Source organism: Rana temporaria, chromosome 1 (assembly GCF_905171775.1).
Source record: "Rana temporaria chromosome 1, aRanTem1.1, whole genome shotgun sequence".
NCBI classification, from domain to species: Eukaryota; Metazoa; Chordata; class Amphibia; order Anura; family Ranidae; genus Rana; species Rana temporaria.
In genome coordinates, this window is record NC_053489.1 from 186,347,014 (window position 1) to 186,364,240 (window position 17,227).

Sequence of the window (17,227 nt, forward strand, 5' to 3'; positions counted from 1 at the left end):
GAATATTAGATATATCACATAGGTCCATGTAACGTCCTTGTAAAATGGCTTTTAAGTAAAACCAAATTGCCAGTCCACTTGTATTAGTGAAAATGAATTAATTAATTGATCTCCTCACAAACATCTACCTCCATGCCTCTACTAAGGTTCCTGTGCTCCCTCAACCGGATGTGCCTTCACCTTCTATCCTATAAAAGCGTGCCTTACTAGTGATTATTCTTCTGGAAATATCCTCTCAGCAATTTTGATCAATGCTGCTTGCAAACTCCTAAGGAAGGAAAACTACTGAGAGAAAAGAGTTCCAGAGGAATAATCACTAGCAAGGCATGATTTTATAGGATAGAAGGTGAGGGCACATCCGAGGTTCTACTTGGAGCTCTCAGCAGATAAGTTAGCCTAGAGGTGTCAAAGAGTGGCTTGTGACATTGACAATCTGGTAGTTCTGACATAGGCCAATATGATTGGCACTGCTCCAAGAGTAAAGTGGAACTGAAACTACACCAGTTGTTAACCCATGACATCTAGGCAAACATCTTTGCAAATATTGCTCATCACATTTTGTCTGTAACCAGCTTGTGCTAATGATGTACGGGACACATCTCCCTAAAACCCATGTAGTTGATCAGGCAGCCAGGGTTTTCATCCTGCTTATTGTTAATGTCATAGCCCACCCTCTCTACCCCCTGTTTAATGCTACCATCCTTAATGGCAGAACTAAAATTCACGCAAAATAACAGATCACTACTTGCCCAGGCTTTTATCCATTCTCGGTTAGACGGGGCAAACTTATTCCTATTGGGTGCTCCGCAGAAATGGGCCCATAAGCTCCAGGTGGTTCAGAACCACACTGCTCACTTTGTACTCGGTCTAGCGAGACAAGACCATATTAGCCTGGCCAGAAGATCACTTCATTGGCTCCCTGTCGAGCCGAGAGAGTGATCTTTAAAACGCTCTGTATCTTCTTCCGTGCATACTGGGGACAGGGTCCCAAGTACTTACACAGCTTGGCGGTGCACTATGAACCCTCGTGCCCATTAAGATCCAAGACCCAACATTTAGCCACAGTTATTCCATCTAAACTTTCTTCCATGGGAGGCAAACGACTCCAGAGTAGGGGTGCCATGCTGTGGAATGCCCTCTCCTTGGAACTTAAGATGACACCTAACCTGCTCCTCTTCAGAAAAAAACGAAAGACGGAGCTGTTCATCCAGGCCTATGGATACATTTATATTATTTTCCCTCTCACAGTCCGCCCCCTCATTGAAGGGGCCACTTGCCTCTCTAATAACTATGATGTCTTCTACCCCTCCTCTAGTATCCCCACTGTTCCTTTTTTCTTTTATATTTTTTCTCATACACTTCACGGCTCTCTCCTCTTGCTCCCCTAAGGGCTGGATAACCTTTCCTTTCACCGCCCTCTCTTCTCTCTCTTCCTCACCACGAATTGATTCAAAGTTACATCTCACCAGCGGCGCTTAGACGCTCACTTCACAGTGGGCATTTGGCGCCTAACTAAGCTCAAAAATCAATCAATCAATCAAAAGCAGGAAATCAAAATCTAGGCAGAGGCTAAGTAATCTGGTAATTTTATGAAACTAGCATGAAAGAAAACCTTACAGAACATCCTAAAACTGCCTTTTCTCTTTACACAGGTTGCACAAACATAATAAAATGTATGGCAAGGAAAAATCGCTAGCAGTTAAATAACCATGAAGCCCCAATTTCTTCACATAAATGCACAAAGATATTTAGACAGATTGATCAACTGATTTCTCCAAAGATATAAAAAAATAAATTAAAAAAAATCTGACATGAGCTGTTAATATTTGATACTATAGCCAAAAAAGGTGCTAGGTAAACTATTAATCATTAAAAAATACATTTTTTTTTGCATATTATGTATTGGCTAAATCCTTGATTACATAACCACAAAGGCAGATGATCTAGACCAGGGGTGTAAAACTCGATTTCATCGTGGGCAGCATCAGCATTATGATTGCCCTCAAAAGGGTCGGTTGTAGCTGTAAGATTAGATGTCCAGCGCATACCCTCCCCTTTACATTAGATGTTAAGAGCCACCCCACCACCAGAAGTTGAGTCCCCCACTCTCCCTTACATCACAGTGCACCCCCCTTTCCTTATGCTGCTGCTGTGAATAAGCTGGAAGCATTGCTTGAAAGCAGAAAGTAAGGGTCTGGAGTAGGACCAGAGAAGGGCTGGAGCTGCAGGAGAGGTGCAAGGGCCACATTAAATAGCCCAAAGGGCCGGATTCAACCCGCAAGCCTTGTGTTTGACACCTGTGATCTAGACAATACTAATAAAATGTATATTACTTTTATTAATCCCAATGTGAACATATTCCCTGGCATTTGCTTTGCAGGTGGTTTTTAATTGGTATTAACCGTTTTAGTAGGGTGTAGTTGCACAGCTGGAGGAATGTTAAGCACCCCATATAGATGATTCATTTTTATTTTTTCAACCAGTGGGTTGAACAAAAAAAAAAAAAACTGACCCAATTCCCTCATCCACACACTATGGCTGGGTTCACACTGATGCAAATTGGATGCAGTTTTCTCCACATCCACTTTGCATGACAGGAGACTGCGACCGGCTCTCGATGGAGCTGGTTTACACATCTCCGGAGCGGTCGCGGAACAGATTGCACAGGGGTCCTGTGCGTCTTTGGCTCTGTATCAGGTCCGAAATTCAGAAAAGGATTTGGGCCAGATTCATCCCTGAAACGTAGAACAGCCATCGCTGGCTGATTGGATGGGGCTGCTGTTCGTCTGTCAATTTTTCCACCCAGCTTTGGGAAAGGGCCATCAGCTATGCAAACGTTGTCTTGTTCATCAGGCATAAATGAGCACAGTGTATGAAAAGCTTTAGAACCTAGTGTCATGTGACTGGTGTGAACGAATACTCTCTTAACGTTTAGCAGAAACAAATCAGGAGCAAATTCAGACACAGCATAGTGAAAACAACTAGGGCTAATAATTGTATTTGTATGTATTTTTAGCTTCACATAAAAGTTCCCTGACTCAGACAATATTGTAAAGCTATACCTAGCTGTCAGAAGGTTGTGGCTCCAGTTTATTAATATGGCTGGAGAAATGCATTGTTAGCAAAAGTGGAACTGAGTGTGATGCATAAATTCCTTTATTGAATTCATCTTGAAGTAAAAAAAAAATGGGGGGGGGGGGTGCAAGTAGCTAGTCTTGCCTAGGGCGCAAAATAGTCGAGTACTGGCCCAAAACTCTTCCCTTCTCTATCCAAAACTTTTTTTTTTTTTATTAAAAAAAATAAAAAAACAGAGTGACGAATTTCAATAAATTATTATTAGCAGGGTCGGTGAGGTCAAAGAAGGTAAATGGAATACTATCTCAGTATTTGCATGACTCTTGAATTGGTCAAAATGCAAGAGAAAGAGAACTATTTTTGAGATTACATTAAAGTGGAGTTCCACCCTAAAAACGAACTCTCTCTCAATAGTTTGCATTTAATAAAAAAAAAAAATGTACTCAGTTCTATATTGCTGTTGCTAGGCAGAAATCAAAATCTGCCTTCTACCTAGTCCACGGTGGATGCACTTCCTGTCCTACCCCCCATTGCCTCCTGGGAAATTTCCCAGGAGTCTCTGGTCAGGTGAGTCATTCTGAATTTTTTATTATACTGTGGATTTTGTTATCAGTGTTGTCATAACAATGGGGCGGGACGCTTCTCCGTCGCCGCCCGTTGTCATGATAACGTAACAAACTGCGATATGAGCGCCGTTCTACGGCGCACGTGCGAGATCGAGAGGTGCATGCTGGTTACCCAGCATGCACCTTCTCCTCGCAAACAAGGAAAAAAAGGCATTTGGGCTTCAGATGCCCACACATACGATGGCAATGGCCACAGCATGAGCTGCAGCACATAAGGCAAGAGTTATGATTTCCTTATCGATTGGGGAGCTATTCGTATGTTTAATGGAATGCATAATATAATTGTATTTAGCTTGCAAAAAAAAGAAAATTCTGACAGAAACTCAGTTTTAATATGAAAAGGGAAAACTACAAGTGATGTATGAACTAAAATAATAAAGAAAACACAGCTCTACTGCTCAGGGATCTGGTGGATCTATAAGCTACCTACAGTAGAGACAAGGATTACTCTTAATTATTGCTCAGAGCATGAATAAAAATCTATCTGCCAGGCCTTCTATATGACTTTCTGAAAGTAGAGATGTCTAGGCATTTGGAACACCCAGTCTATACTGCCAATGTTCTGAAAGCACTAGAAACAAACATTCATTCACGTACATAGATAGATTGGGAAGATCTTGAACTAAAATTGTAGAAATGCTTATTTAGTTAGATCCTCCGCCACCATACTACAATGGCCAAGGCACCGAAGTGAAAAGTGACATCAGCAACCATCAGGTGATATTCTGACAAATGCTAAACAACCCCAATCTCAGGAGCTATTGCACTGTATTACAGCATGATTTGGGCTACTCTGCATTCCCCTTGATATCACCCACAGGTTCCAATGTCACCCCCTGCACTACAGAAGACTGAGAAAGGTAAGGATTAACCAACTAATTTTTCCACCTAGGTGTTTATATTTATTTACCTTTAAAGCAGGGGTGCCCAACCTTTTGAAGAGCGGGGGCCACTTAAGTGGCTTGGTAACCGGTCGCGGGCCACAATGAGCGGAGCGGGTGGACAGCAGCCCACTCTACTCAAGTCTTTTTTTTTTAGTGGATCAGATTGGAGGTAGGCGTTTGTAAACAGACACAAGTCTATTTACATCTGCCACTCCTTAGAAGTGAATGGAGGGTCCGATTGGGTCAGACTGATCATGTAAAAGAGGCCTAAGGCTGTTTTCACACTGATGCGCTGTTTACCGGCACCGCGGGTTCACCTGTGGCTTTCCTGCAGGTTAGATGCAGAGTAGTGATAATCTTACCTTTAATAACAGTATTCTATTCCATCCCTGAGCATGAGGTCGCGGGCCACATCAGAGGGCTCCGCGGGCCACATGTGGCCCCCGGGCCACTGGTTGGGCACCCCTGCTTTAAAGCATACTTTCCTGTTGTATATTTTTTAATACACAGTCAGCTGACATATCATCTTGTCCCACCAGTACTGCATTGGAAATATACCAGTAGTCATTGAGATCCCCCTTAGACATAAAATTTGAGTCTCTTGTTAATTCAGCAAAGCACCAAAGAAGATCGCTGTCATTCAGCTTATTCTGGGAAATAGAAAGCCATGAATAGAGCCATGCAGATATGTTGGCATTTCAAGCCAATTTCTAATATTACACTATAAATATCAATTACTTGCAGCAGATATTTACTATAGGATGGAACAAAAGTGCGATTGTAAGAACAGAGAGCCTTATTAAATTGGTGCAAACATCAGTGACGTGCAAGGAAGGTACCCAAGAAGATAAGACCTTTGATTGTTAGCTGATACGATCTCAATAAACAGAGTCACACTCTAGCCTGGTGCACACTTCCCGCGGACTGACCAAAAAAAATTGCCATTGGTTGAGCGCTGATCGGGAGTCAGTCGGCTTCTTGTTTTTCCAGTATGCTTCTGTCAGACCGACACACACATAGGCGGAATGTCCCCAGCTTGACTGTTGGGAATTTATATCTGTAGTCATATGCAGATGTGGTGTTAAATGATCTTTTCCACTATCTTTACATATCCAGATTGTTCCAGCATGTGGACATTTCAGAAAATGATTGGAAACCAGATATTATTAAATATTGGCATAAATTGTTCAAGTCTGATGATGAATTGTCTAAAATGCTAAAACTTTTACAAACAATTAATAAAATTATTGGTTATCTGAATTCATATTTGCACATGTATAAACTGTCAAATGTATGCGTGTACTGTCAGTTATTTCTGGCAATACACAAATTTCAAAATTTTCATTTGTATTTCGCACCAACAGCCGATTTTCGTGCGGACATAGAATTTTAATAATCGGACATGTTGGAAAAAAATATTTTCTAATCAATTATGGGAGAATCGTGCGAGAAATGTAATCGAAAAGGAAATGTTCATGTGCAAGAAAAGAAAATTGCCGGAAAGAAGAAGATTCCTGGAAAGAAAAGAAAAAGATTCCAGGAAAGAAAAGAAGATTCCCAGACACAAAAATTATTTTCTGTAGGAACAGGAGGTGAAATTGAAGGTTTGGTTGGTCGAATTTCGAAATCAATGGTGGCACCATCAGATCACAAACCGCACAAATTTTCTGATTTTCAAAAGAAAGTTCTTTTGAAATTCGACCCGTGTATGGCCAGCATTAGTCAATACAACTGGAATTCTATACATTTTACAAAAATTTCTCTCACTGTATGTGCTGCTTTAGCCCTAATGACCAGTACATTTCCGATTCAATCAATGTTGAGCAGTCAGAAGATTTAGACCCCTTCTACACTGAGGTGCTCAAAAACTGCCCATAAAATGTCAGGCGTTTTTGGGGGGGTTTTGCAGCATTGGCAGGTTGCTTTTTTTAAAGGTAATTTTGCAGCCGCTTTTGAAGTGCTTCCCATTCATTTCAATGGACAGGGGCGTTTTTGAGGCGCTTCAAACATGCCCCAAAAGATGTTGCTTGCAGGACTTTTTGCACCACCCCGCCAGCGCACCGCCCCCAGTGTGAAAGCATCTATTGAACAGAATAAGAAGCAGTTTGATTCACTGTGAAAGGGGTCTTATAGATGCTGCAATGTTGCGCTCTCTGTTTATACAAGAAAAAGGATTTTAAACAAGAATGTAAAAGCTTGTACAAAGGAGAAAAATTCTGTGATCCTACCTTTCATTTCCTGGTTGGAATTTGGATAGTAGTGATGGTCGTCTCCTCTGTGGCATAAGAACAGAACTGGGGGCTAGATGAGGGTTGTACTCTCTTGAATGGTGCTGATACTCTAGCATATTGGCATCCTGTAGAACAAAAACAGCATTGCAGTTTCAATGTATATTCGTAAAGAAAAAATAATATATTAAGACAAGCGAATCAAAAAGCTATTTTATTTTTTATATCTGTTTATCCTATTTCCCTTCTATAGGCAAGAATGACAAATTGTGCACTTACTCATCACACATTAAGTGCATCAGTCACAACGTTGTTGTGACAATGTTGACAGCTGGTCCTTTTCTGTGTCTAAGCAGCCCTCTTCACTGTCAACCCTCCTGGTAGACAGAGATGGACCCAGCTGTCAAACTGACAGACAAGAGCTTCAGATTACACTGGGGGAGCAGATCTCTATGTATAATCTGCAGGAGTAGAGGGGGCACACAGAAAGGGGTTCTCAGTAGAAGTGGCAGAGGGCAGGAGAAGCACAATATACAGTATAGGCAAGTGGAGGCAAAACTGAAAGCAAAGGAAGAATTCCCTTGCGGTAAAACTTGAAATAGTTGTGCAAGACAGCGATATATATATATATATATATATATATACACACATACACACACACACACACACATACACACAAACACACACACACACACACACAGTGTAAAATGTCAGCTTTCTGTGATGTAAAAAAATGAGGCAAAGACAAATAATTTCAGAACTTTTTCCACCTTTGACTGGGGAGGGGGGGGGGGGGGGGGGAGTATAAAAATAAACCAAAATAATGTGGTTGCTCTTAATTACCCCAAATAAAGTTCAGCTGTTCTAGTAGGTCTTTCCTGTCATGTTCTTAGTCTCTTACTACATCAAAAGCCATGGTCCATAGAGAGCTTCCAAAGCATCAGAGGGATCTCATTGTTAAAAGGTATCAGTCAGGAGAAGGGTACTGTGAAGGATGCTTCGGTTAATTCTCCCTGCTCGTTATGCTGTGTGTGTGTTAGAGGATTTCAGGTGTGACTCATTCCTCGGCTAACAGGCTGTTGATATGGTAATGACCTTTCCTCAGCCAGTCCTAGTTCAAAGGGTAAATGGTCTAGTGTGTTGTGTGAAGAAGCCCTGTGGTTACTGTTTACTGTTATTAGAAGGGGCTCATGTTAATTATTCTGATTGCTTCATTGTGGTCAGGCTGTCTAGATCATGTATTCTGTTACACCTAGTAATTAACTCCACTGATGTCATTATCTAAAGAAAATGTGTTTTTAGAATCGGCTCCAAAATGTCTGCCCATGATCTGTATGGAAGCCCCAGTGTGAGGGGGGCGGAGATTTGTCATTGTAACAGTTTTTGAAATTACATATAAGCTGTGTGTTATACTATTAAAGTCTGTCTGGTTCCAGCATTCAGCCTTGGCTCATGTGTGGATGATTCTGTGATGTTCTGTTATGGGAAGAAGGGACTGTTTGATGGGGATATCATACCAATACCGTCACAGGTACAAAAGAGTTTCCAAGGCATTAGATATACCATGGAACACGGTGAAGACAGTCATCATCAAGTGGAGAAATAATGGCATAACAGTGACATTACTAAGAACTGGACGTCTCTCCAAAATTGATGAAAAGACGAGAAGAAAACTGGTCAGGGAGGCTGCCAAGAGGCTGACTGCAACATTAAAGGAGCTGCAGGAATATCTGGCAAGTATTGGCTGTGTGGTACATATGATAACAATATCCCGTCTTATTCATATGTCTGGGCTATGGGGTAGAGTGGCAAGATGGAAGCCTTTTCTTATGAAGAAAAACATCCAAGCCTGGCTAAATTTTGCAAAAACATTTTAACCACTTAAAGACCGCCTCCCGCACATTTAGGTTGGCAGAATGGCACGGCTGGGCACAGGCACGTACCTGTACGTCCCCTTTAAGTGCCCAGCCGTAGGTCGCGGGCGCGCGCCCGCGACCCGGCCCGAAGCTCCGTGACCGCAGGACCCGATCGCCGCCGGTGTCCTGCGATCGGTCACAGGAGCTGAAGAACGGGGAGAGGTGTGTGTAAACACACCTTCCCCATTCTTCACAGTGGCAATGTCACTGATCGTCTGTTCCCTGATATAGGGAAAGGTGATCAGTGACGTCACATGTCCAGCCCCGCCCCCCTACAGTTAGAAACACATATGAGGTCACACATAACCCCTACAACGCCCCCTAGTGGATAACTCCTAAACGGAAATTGTAATTTTCACAGTAAACAATGCATTTTTATAGCTTTTTTGCTGTGAAAATGACAATGGTACCCAAAAATGTGTCAAAATTGTCCGATGTGTCCGCCATAATGTCGCAGTCATGAAAAAAATCGCTGATCGCCGCCTTTCGTTTTTTCAAATATTGTTTGGGGGTATTCATTATAGCAAAAAGTATTGTTATTTTTTCAAAATTATCGCTCTATTATTTTTTATAGCGCAAAAAATAAAAACCGCAGAGGTGATCAAATACCACCAAAAGAAAGCTCTATTTGTTGGAAAAAAAGAACGCCAATTTTGTTTGGGAGCCACATCACACGACTACGCAATTGTCAGTTAAAGCGACGCCGTGCCGAATCGCAAAAACTGGCCAGGTTCTTTACCCGCATAATGGTCCGGGTCTTAAGTGGTTAAGTCACCCATAAGCATGTGGGAAAATGTGTTATGGTCTGATGAAACCAAGGTTGAACTTTTTGGACATAATTTCAAAAAGATATGTTTGGCGTAAAAACAACACTGCACAACACCAAAAGAACACCATACTCACAGTGAAGCATGGTGGTGGCAGCCTCATGCTTTGGGGCTGTTTTTCTTCAGCTGAAACAGGGGCGTTAGTCAAGGTAGAGGGAATTATGAACAGTTCCAAATACCAGTCAATATTGGCACAAAACCTTCAGGCTTCGTCTAGAAAGCTGAACATGAAGAGGAACTTCATCTTTCAGTATAACCACGACCCAAAGCATACATCCAAATCAACAAAGGAATGGCTTCACTAGAAAAAGATTAACGTTTTGTAATGGCCCAGCCAGAGCCCAGACTTGAATCGATTTAAAATCTATGGGGTGATCTGAAGAGGGCTGTGCACAGGAGATGCCCTCATATCTGAGGCCTCATACAGACGAGGTAACAAGTCCGATGAAAGCGGTCCGCGGACCGTTTTCATCGGACATGTCCGCTCGGAGATTTCGGTCTGATGGCTGTACACACCATCAAACCGAAATCCCCGCGGACAGAGAACGCGGTGACGTAGACGACACCGACGTTCTCTATCGCGCAAGTTCAATGCTTCCAGGCATGCGTCTAATCAATTCGACGCATGCGCGGGATTTCGGTCCGCTGGTTAGACGTACTGTCCGATGGACAGTTCTCCAGCTGGCAAGTTTCTTAGCATGCTAAGAAACTTTAGTCTGCTGGAAATCTGTCCGCTAGCCTGTACACACGATCGGATCTGTCCTCTGAAACTGGTCCGTGGATCAGTTTCAGCGGAAATGTCCGGTCGTGTGTACGAGGCCTGACAGATTTGAAGTGTTTTTGCAAAGAAGAGTGGGCAAATATTGCCAAGTCAAGATGTGCCATACAGGTAGACTCATACCCAAAAAGACTGAGTGCTGTAATAATATCAAAAAGTGCTTCAACAAAGTATTAGTGTAAGGGTGTTCACAGTTCTGCAACCATATTATTTTAGTTTCTTATTTTTACTTCCCTTTACCTAAAAGATTTCAGATTGTTTTTCAACTGAGTTTTACAGTTTATAGGTCACATTAAAGGTGGGAAAAGTTCTGAAATTATTTATCTTTGTCTCATTTTTTACATCACAGAAACCTGACAGTTCAACAGGGGTGTGTAGACTTTTTATATCCATGGTGTATTAAACTATTGATTCGATTTGGATTTCTCTTCTGTTCATTTACTTTCCATTTTGTTAATTGATATAAATAAAATAAATAAACACTTATATTTCTAAAAACATTTGTAATTTACAGCATTTTTTCATACCTGCTAACATATATACACACATACACACATATAGAAGAATTAGTGGAGGATAAATATGTTTAGCAGATAGATTGTCAGAAAACCAGTGCAACAAATCCCCAGTTCCGGGTGTCCGCAAGAAATTCCCGGTCTGATATCGCTAATGCGCATGCGCACACGCATAGACACACACATAGACTGGGACGCATAGGACTCAGAGCGGGCGCGGCGCCCTATTTAAGCGTGAACCTAACTGAGTGTCAGTGCTGGATTGTCTTTCAGCCAATACCTGTTGTTCCTGTTTGCCGACTACCGGATTGACCTGTTCCTGAAAATGCCTGGCTTGTTTGACTACCCTTCTCGGATCCTCCCTACCTGCTTATCTGCCTCTGCCTGCTATTCTGACCCTGGCCTGGACTTTGACCTTGATCTTGTCTCCTGATTTGGTACCTTCTCCGCCAGCCTGCTGCTGACTCCTGCCTGCACCTGTTTCCCCTGCCTGATCTCCCCTGAACAGATCTGACGTTACTGCTGCAGCTTCTGTGTTCAAGAAGTCTCCTGTGCTTCTAGAGACCCTACCTGGACTACAGGCACTGCACCCTCTCGTGCCCCCGGGCTCCCTGTCTCCACCTCCAGGGGGTGTCGGGACTGGGACTATGCAAGAGGCCACCCCCACTCTCTCGGCTCCGCTGTAAAGTACATGACATACCGTATTTATCGGCGTATAACACGCACAGGCGTATAACACGCACCCTAACTTTAAGAGGGAAGTTTCAGGAAAAAAAACTTTCCACAGCCCCCTGCGTATAACACGCAGGCACAGTGTACCCTCTATTTTAAGGGTAAAAAAGTGAGTGTTATACGCCAATAAATACAGTAGATTCTTTGGACTAATGGCTCCAAAAAATTTAAGTGTATGTCTGGATAAAATGATAAAAAAAAAATTACAATACAAAAAGCATGCACATTTTCCCATCTTTCATCCTTTTATAATGTGGCTATACAGCAGTCCTGCCAGAAATCCAGTGTTTAATTACATTTAATAAAACACATTGCCAAAACAAAATCCCAAGTAGTGTTGTCATCCCTGCCCAGTTCTCCTTTGCTGGACTACAGAATGCCTCCCCTCTCCCCATTTTGATAAGGAATGGAGTGTGTAGTTAAGCAAGGGAGAACTAGTCAAAGCTGACAACGATATTAGAGAATCTGATGCAGTGGAAGCCACGTTGTCAGCTCACAATAGAAGTGTAGAGCCTACTGGATTTCTGGTAGCGTTTTCTTACTTGCAGCACTTTGAAGAGACAAAAAACACATGTACAGTGAGGAAAATAAGTATTTGAACACCCTGCTATTTTGCAAGTTCTCCCACTTGGAAATCATGGAGGGGTCTGAAATTGTCATCATAGGTGCATGTCCACTGTGAGAGACATAGTCAAAAAAAAAAATCCAGAAATCACAATTTATGATTTTTTAACTATTTATTTGTATGATACAGCTGCAAATAAGTATTTGAACACCTGTCTATCAGCTAGAATTCTGACCCTCAAAGACCTGTTAGTCTGCCTTTAAAATGTCCACCTCCACTCCATTTATTATCCTAAATTAGATGCACCTGTTTGAGGTCATTAGCTGCATAAAGACACCTGTCCACCCCATACAATCAGTAAGAATCCAACTACTAACATGGCCAAGACCAAAGAGCTGTCCAAAGACACTAGAGACAAAATTGTACACCTCCACAAGGCTGGAAAGGGCTACGGGGAAATTGCCAAGCAGCTTGGTGAAAAAAGGTCCACTGTTGGAGCAATCATTAGAAAATGGAAGAAGCTAAACGTGACTGTCAATCTCCCTCGGACTGGGGCTCCATGCAAAATCTCACCTCGTGGGGTCTCAATGATCCTAAGAAAGGTGAGAAATCAGCCCAGGACTACACAGGAGGAGCTGGGTCAATGACCTGAAAAGAGCTGGGACCACCGTTTCCAAGGTTACTGTTGGTGATACACTAAGACGTCATGGTTTGAAATCATGCATGGCACGGAAGGTTCCCCTGCTTAAACCAGCACATGTCAAGGCCCGTCTTAAGTTTGCCAATGACCATTTGGATGATCCAGAGGAGTCATGGGAGAAAGTCATGTGGTCAGATGAGACCAAAATAGAACTTTTTGGTCATAATTCCACTAACCGTGTTTGGAGGAAGAAGAATGATGAGTACCATCCCAAGAACACCATCCCTACTGTGAAGCATGGGGGTGGTAGCATCATGCTTTGGGGGTGTTTTTCTGCACATGGGACAGGGCGACTGCACTGTATTAAGGAGAGGATGACCGGGGCCATGTATTGCGAGATTTTGGGCAACAACCTCCTTCCCTCAGTTAGAGCTTTGAAGATGGGTCGAGGCTGGGTCTTCCAACATGACAATGACCCGAAGCACACAGCCAGGATAACCAAGGAGTGGCTCTGTAAGAAGCATATCAAGGTTCTGGCGTGGCCTAGCCAGTCTCCAGACCTAAACCCAATAGAGAATCTTTGGAGGTAGCTCAAACTCCGTGTTTCTCAGCGACAGCCCAGAAACCTGACTGATCTAGAGAAGATCTGTGTGGAGGAGTGGGCCAAAATCCCTCCTCCAGTGTGTGCAAACCTGGTGAAAAACTACAAGAAACGTTTGACCTCTGTAATTGCAAACAAAGCCTACTGTACCAAATATTAACATTGATTTTCTCAGGTGTTCAAATACTTATTTGCAGCTGTATCATACAAATAAATAGTTAAAAAAATCATACATTGTGATTTCTGGATTTTTTTTTTTTGATTATGTCTCTCACAGTGGACATGCATCTACGATAACAATTTCAGACCCCTCCATGATTTCCAAGTGGGAGAACTTGCAAAATAGCAGGGTGTTCAAATACTTATTTTCCTCACTGTATGTATTACAGAGATGTACTGCACATATTCTTTGTATTTTGCTCAGACATACTCTTTAAATTGATTAGAGGTTCAAATGTATTGTAGTCTGGCAATACACATTATTAACAGCTACTTGCTCACCAAAAGAGCTGAACCAACATGAGATAATCGTCGCAGACACTGAGAGAAATCTGCAAAGAATAGAGGAAACATCTTTGTAGGCAGCCTTACATTTATATGTCACACGTTGGCTGACATTTGGGTTCTAACTTCTATAAACTATTCAAGCTCACATTGTTCGCTCCAGACTATTAGAAATGTACGCATTCTCACAGTCTTTGCCTCCCTGGTTGCAGAATGTGTCAGATCGAACAAAAGGAAAAAGACGCTCAAAGACTTGGCCCATAACGTAAGGAAACAGAAGTGTCCAGCTCCAGACCATCAGTATTCAGCTAATATATTTGTACAGTAAGTTTGTGGAAAATGTGTCTCGTCTTCCCCCCACAGCTGCCAAGAAAAATTGTCGCATTCGCAGTATCTGCCAGCGTAAAAGACAAATGGAAAGTAAAAAATGTAAAGGGAAACATGCTGTCTAATCTTAGTGGAAATCTGTCTACTGTAAAATCTTCACTGCAAGTGCAGGTGTCATGGGGCAAAGCCCTTCAGTACCGCTCCACATTTCTGTGCTTCATTACTTTGTACAGGGATTTATATGCCTGCCAGATGACAAGGTACAAGCAAGGGCATGGATCCCATCTCCCAGGAATTATCTATCACCCGAGGAGCCAGTAAATGTGTTCCAAGCCTGCAGCGCTTTATAAGTCATGTCCAATGAGTCATGCATTGGAAGGAAGCCTCTCCCATCTTCTATCTATCTTTATCTTGCACAGACATGTCAACTGAGGCACTGCCAGTGTCACCGAACAAGCGCATTACAAATAAATGACATGTTAAGGCATCATTAAGGGGAACTGCATTGTCCGCTTTCAGCTAGTCATTCCTGCGCGTTTTCCTGCAGATATCTTGGATGTTCTTTATTTTACACGGACGAGAAACATTTTTTTTTTCTTCTTTTTAGTGGTAGTCAGTAAGGCAAATCTGTAGTGCTTTTTATGTTTTACAAACCAAGTCGGAGCATAAGAATAATTCACAAATCAGTAAAATGACCGTCACCAAGCGCCACTTTCACTGCTCCAAATGTTCCCACTTTGCATCCAAAGCCAGCACTGCGTTTCTTCAAACTCTTCCCTGATCTTTGGCCTTGCCTCATGATAATGCATGACATTGCAGAGATTGCCACTCTGCAAAACATGGCAACCAAGACCGGGAAATATATGCTACATGATACTGGACAACTCATGGGGCACAGAGTTGCCAACTGTCAGTAAATTCACAGACAGTTTGTATAATCCATGATTCTTACATCTGTCCGTGAACGTCCATTATGGGCATGCAGACTGTAAAAAATCAAACTGTCCTTGAATTTCTTGACGATCGGCAACCCTGCTTCAGGACTTCATCTGAATGCCAGAAGAGTGGCTGCACATTACCATGGCATTCAAACCAACAGGATTTGGCATATAATGATACAGAGACTGTAGGACCACCTGGGACTGGAACACTTCTTAGAGACCATAGCACATCATTTAAGAGTAAGGCTTAATGTACACAGGACGTTGTTCAACCTCTCCTGAACGATTTAACTTGACAGCTATAAACTGGAGTCTAAAAACAGTCGTTTAACCGCGATTGCATGCTGCATTTAGCCATGTTTGCATCTAGAAGCGTTTTTGGTTAAAATGAAAAACGTCTGTAAACGAAATGCTGCTAAACGCGATTTACCGCATTTGGCGCTTGAAATGCCTCTAAACTCTAAAGCTTCTGAATGCATTTTTTGGGGTTCCAGAAGAAGCCTCTAAACTCAACTGCCTAAAAACGACTATAAACGACCCTGTGTACATGTACTGATAAGATAACAGAGGAGAGTTCAGGAGCAGTTGAAAAAAGACGTCAGTTTACCAGCAGCAGTGTACACAAGGCCTTAAAAGAGCTAACATAATACTATTTTATCAAAGACTACAAATGGAAGATCTCACCGCCACCTTACACAACCGAAAGGAGATCTTTTTTGTGAGACTTGGAGACCCTGGCACCACTTTGTTTATACTGACGCATATCTCCGGGAGGTCTCGCAATCTCGCTGACCTCCTGGATTTAGTCCTACTCACCTGGGCGAGAGGTACTAAATGTCCACTATCTGTCTACTCTCTCCTTTTCTCGACGTTGTTCTCTTCCCACACTAGGGATACCCAATCCTCTAACCCCCACCCCCTCCACCCGACACCCCCGCCCCCCTTTATTTCTTGGATACTTGGTCTAGTTGTGGGTGATACTTTGAGTGTTGTTTATATCTTCGTCCACATCTATCCCAACTTAATGGCGCATCTCTGATCCAACTGGCCATCGGGACGCCCTGCATCCCGATACTGTACGAGTCATATTATATAGCACAGTTTGAAATGTATGTTTTTATGCCAGGGTCCCCCTTATAGTTACTTGTAAGTTCCTCCAGCTTTATCCAGTCAACAAATTTTTGAAACCGTTATATTTCACGTGCTTATTTGTACTGTGTATTGCTGGGTTGGTTGATATGTAAATTTGTTTATGTGACCCTTTTTTCTGTTACATGGTCATATCATATATTTTATGTCATCTACTTGGGTTGAAAACCAAACCCTCTTTGGAAAATAAAGAAATTATAAAAAAAAAAAAAAAGACTACAAATGGTTCTTTACAAATAAATGGACCTTTCAGTTGACCCATTCTTGACCACTGGGGAGCTATGCAAATCAACCACTAAAAAAAAGTCCAAACCTAAAGTTCTAGGACTACTGACACAATTCGTAGAAAAGAACTACAGAATTTTTTTGATCTTTTTTCATTTTGGATAAAGATGAGCAAGGAAGGGTAACCCCTGTAAGTTTTATTTTTGTCCCATTGGGAAGATTTCCCTTCACTTCTTGTCTCAAAGACAAACAGGAAGTTTGAGGAAATCCCTGCAAATTAAGGGAATCTCTTGGGGACCCCCAGGTCACCAGTGCTAGTGTCTCGCTAGTGTCCCTATTGGAACATTTCCCCTCTGAACTTTCTGGGGACAACCAAAAATTTGGAATTTTCTTTTAACTTTCACTTTTAATGATAATGGTAAACAGGACAAATATAGAGGGTAAATCTCCCCAACAGGGACACAGACCGGAATAAAAACTGACAGAGGTCCAATACCTCTCCACTCTATTCAAAACTAGAAAAAAGTTGCCTTTAGCTATACTTTAAGAAAATGTGCTTTAAAGTCTTTCTATTGGTCAAGAGTTTAGCCAATCCCCCAAACTGGCCCCTGTCTTACATCCTCAGACAGTAGGAAATGGACTTGGGGATCACATTCACCCCTAAACAAACTGAACGCAACTATATTTTGCGCAC

The 17,227-nt window shown here is 42.2% G+C and overlaps 1 protein-coding gene across 13 annotated transcripts in view; it reads right to left on the bottom strand.

Moving 5' to 3' along the window:
* NCOR2 (nuclear receptor corepressor 2) overlaps window positions 1-17,227 on the bottom strand; it is a 599,120-nt gene that overhangs the window by 433,140 nt on the left and 148,753 nt on the right. For all 13 annotated transcript variants that reach the window (XM_040347350.1, XM_040347349.1, XM_040347347.1 and 10 more), the window contains one exon: window positions 6,814-6,941. In XM_040347350.1, the coding sequence (XP_040203284.1) occupies window positions 6,814-6,941 (128 nt within the window). The remainder of the gene's footprint in view (window positions 1-6,813; window positions 6,942-17,227) is intronic.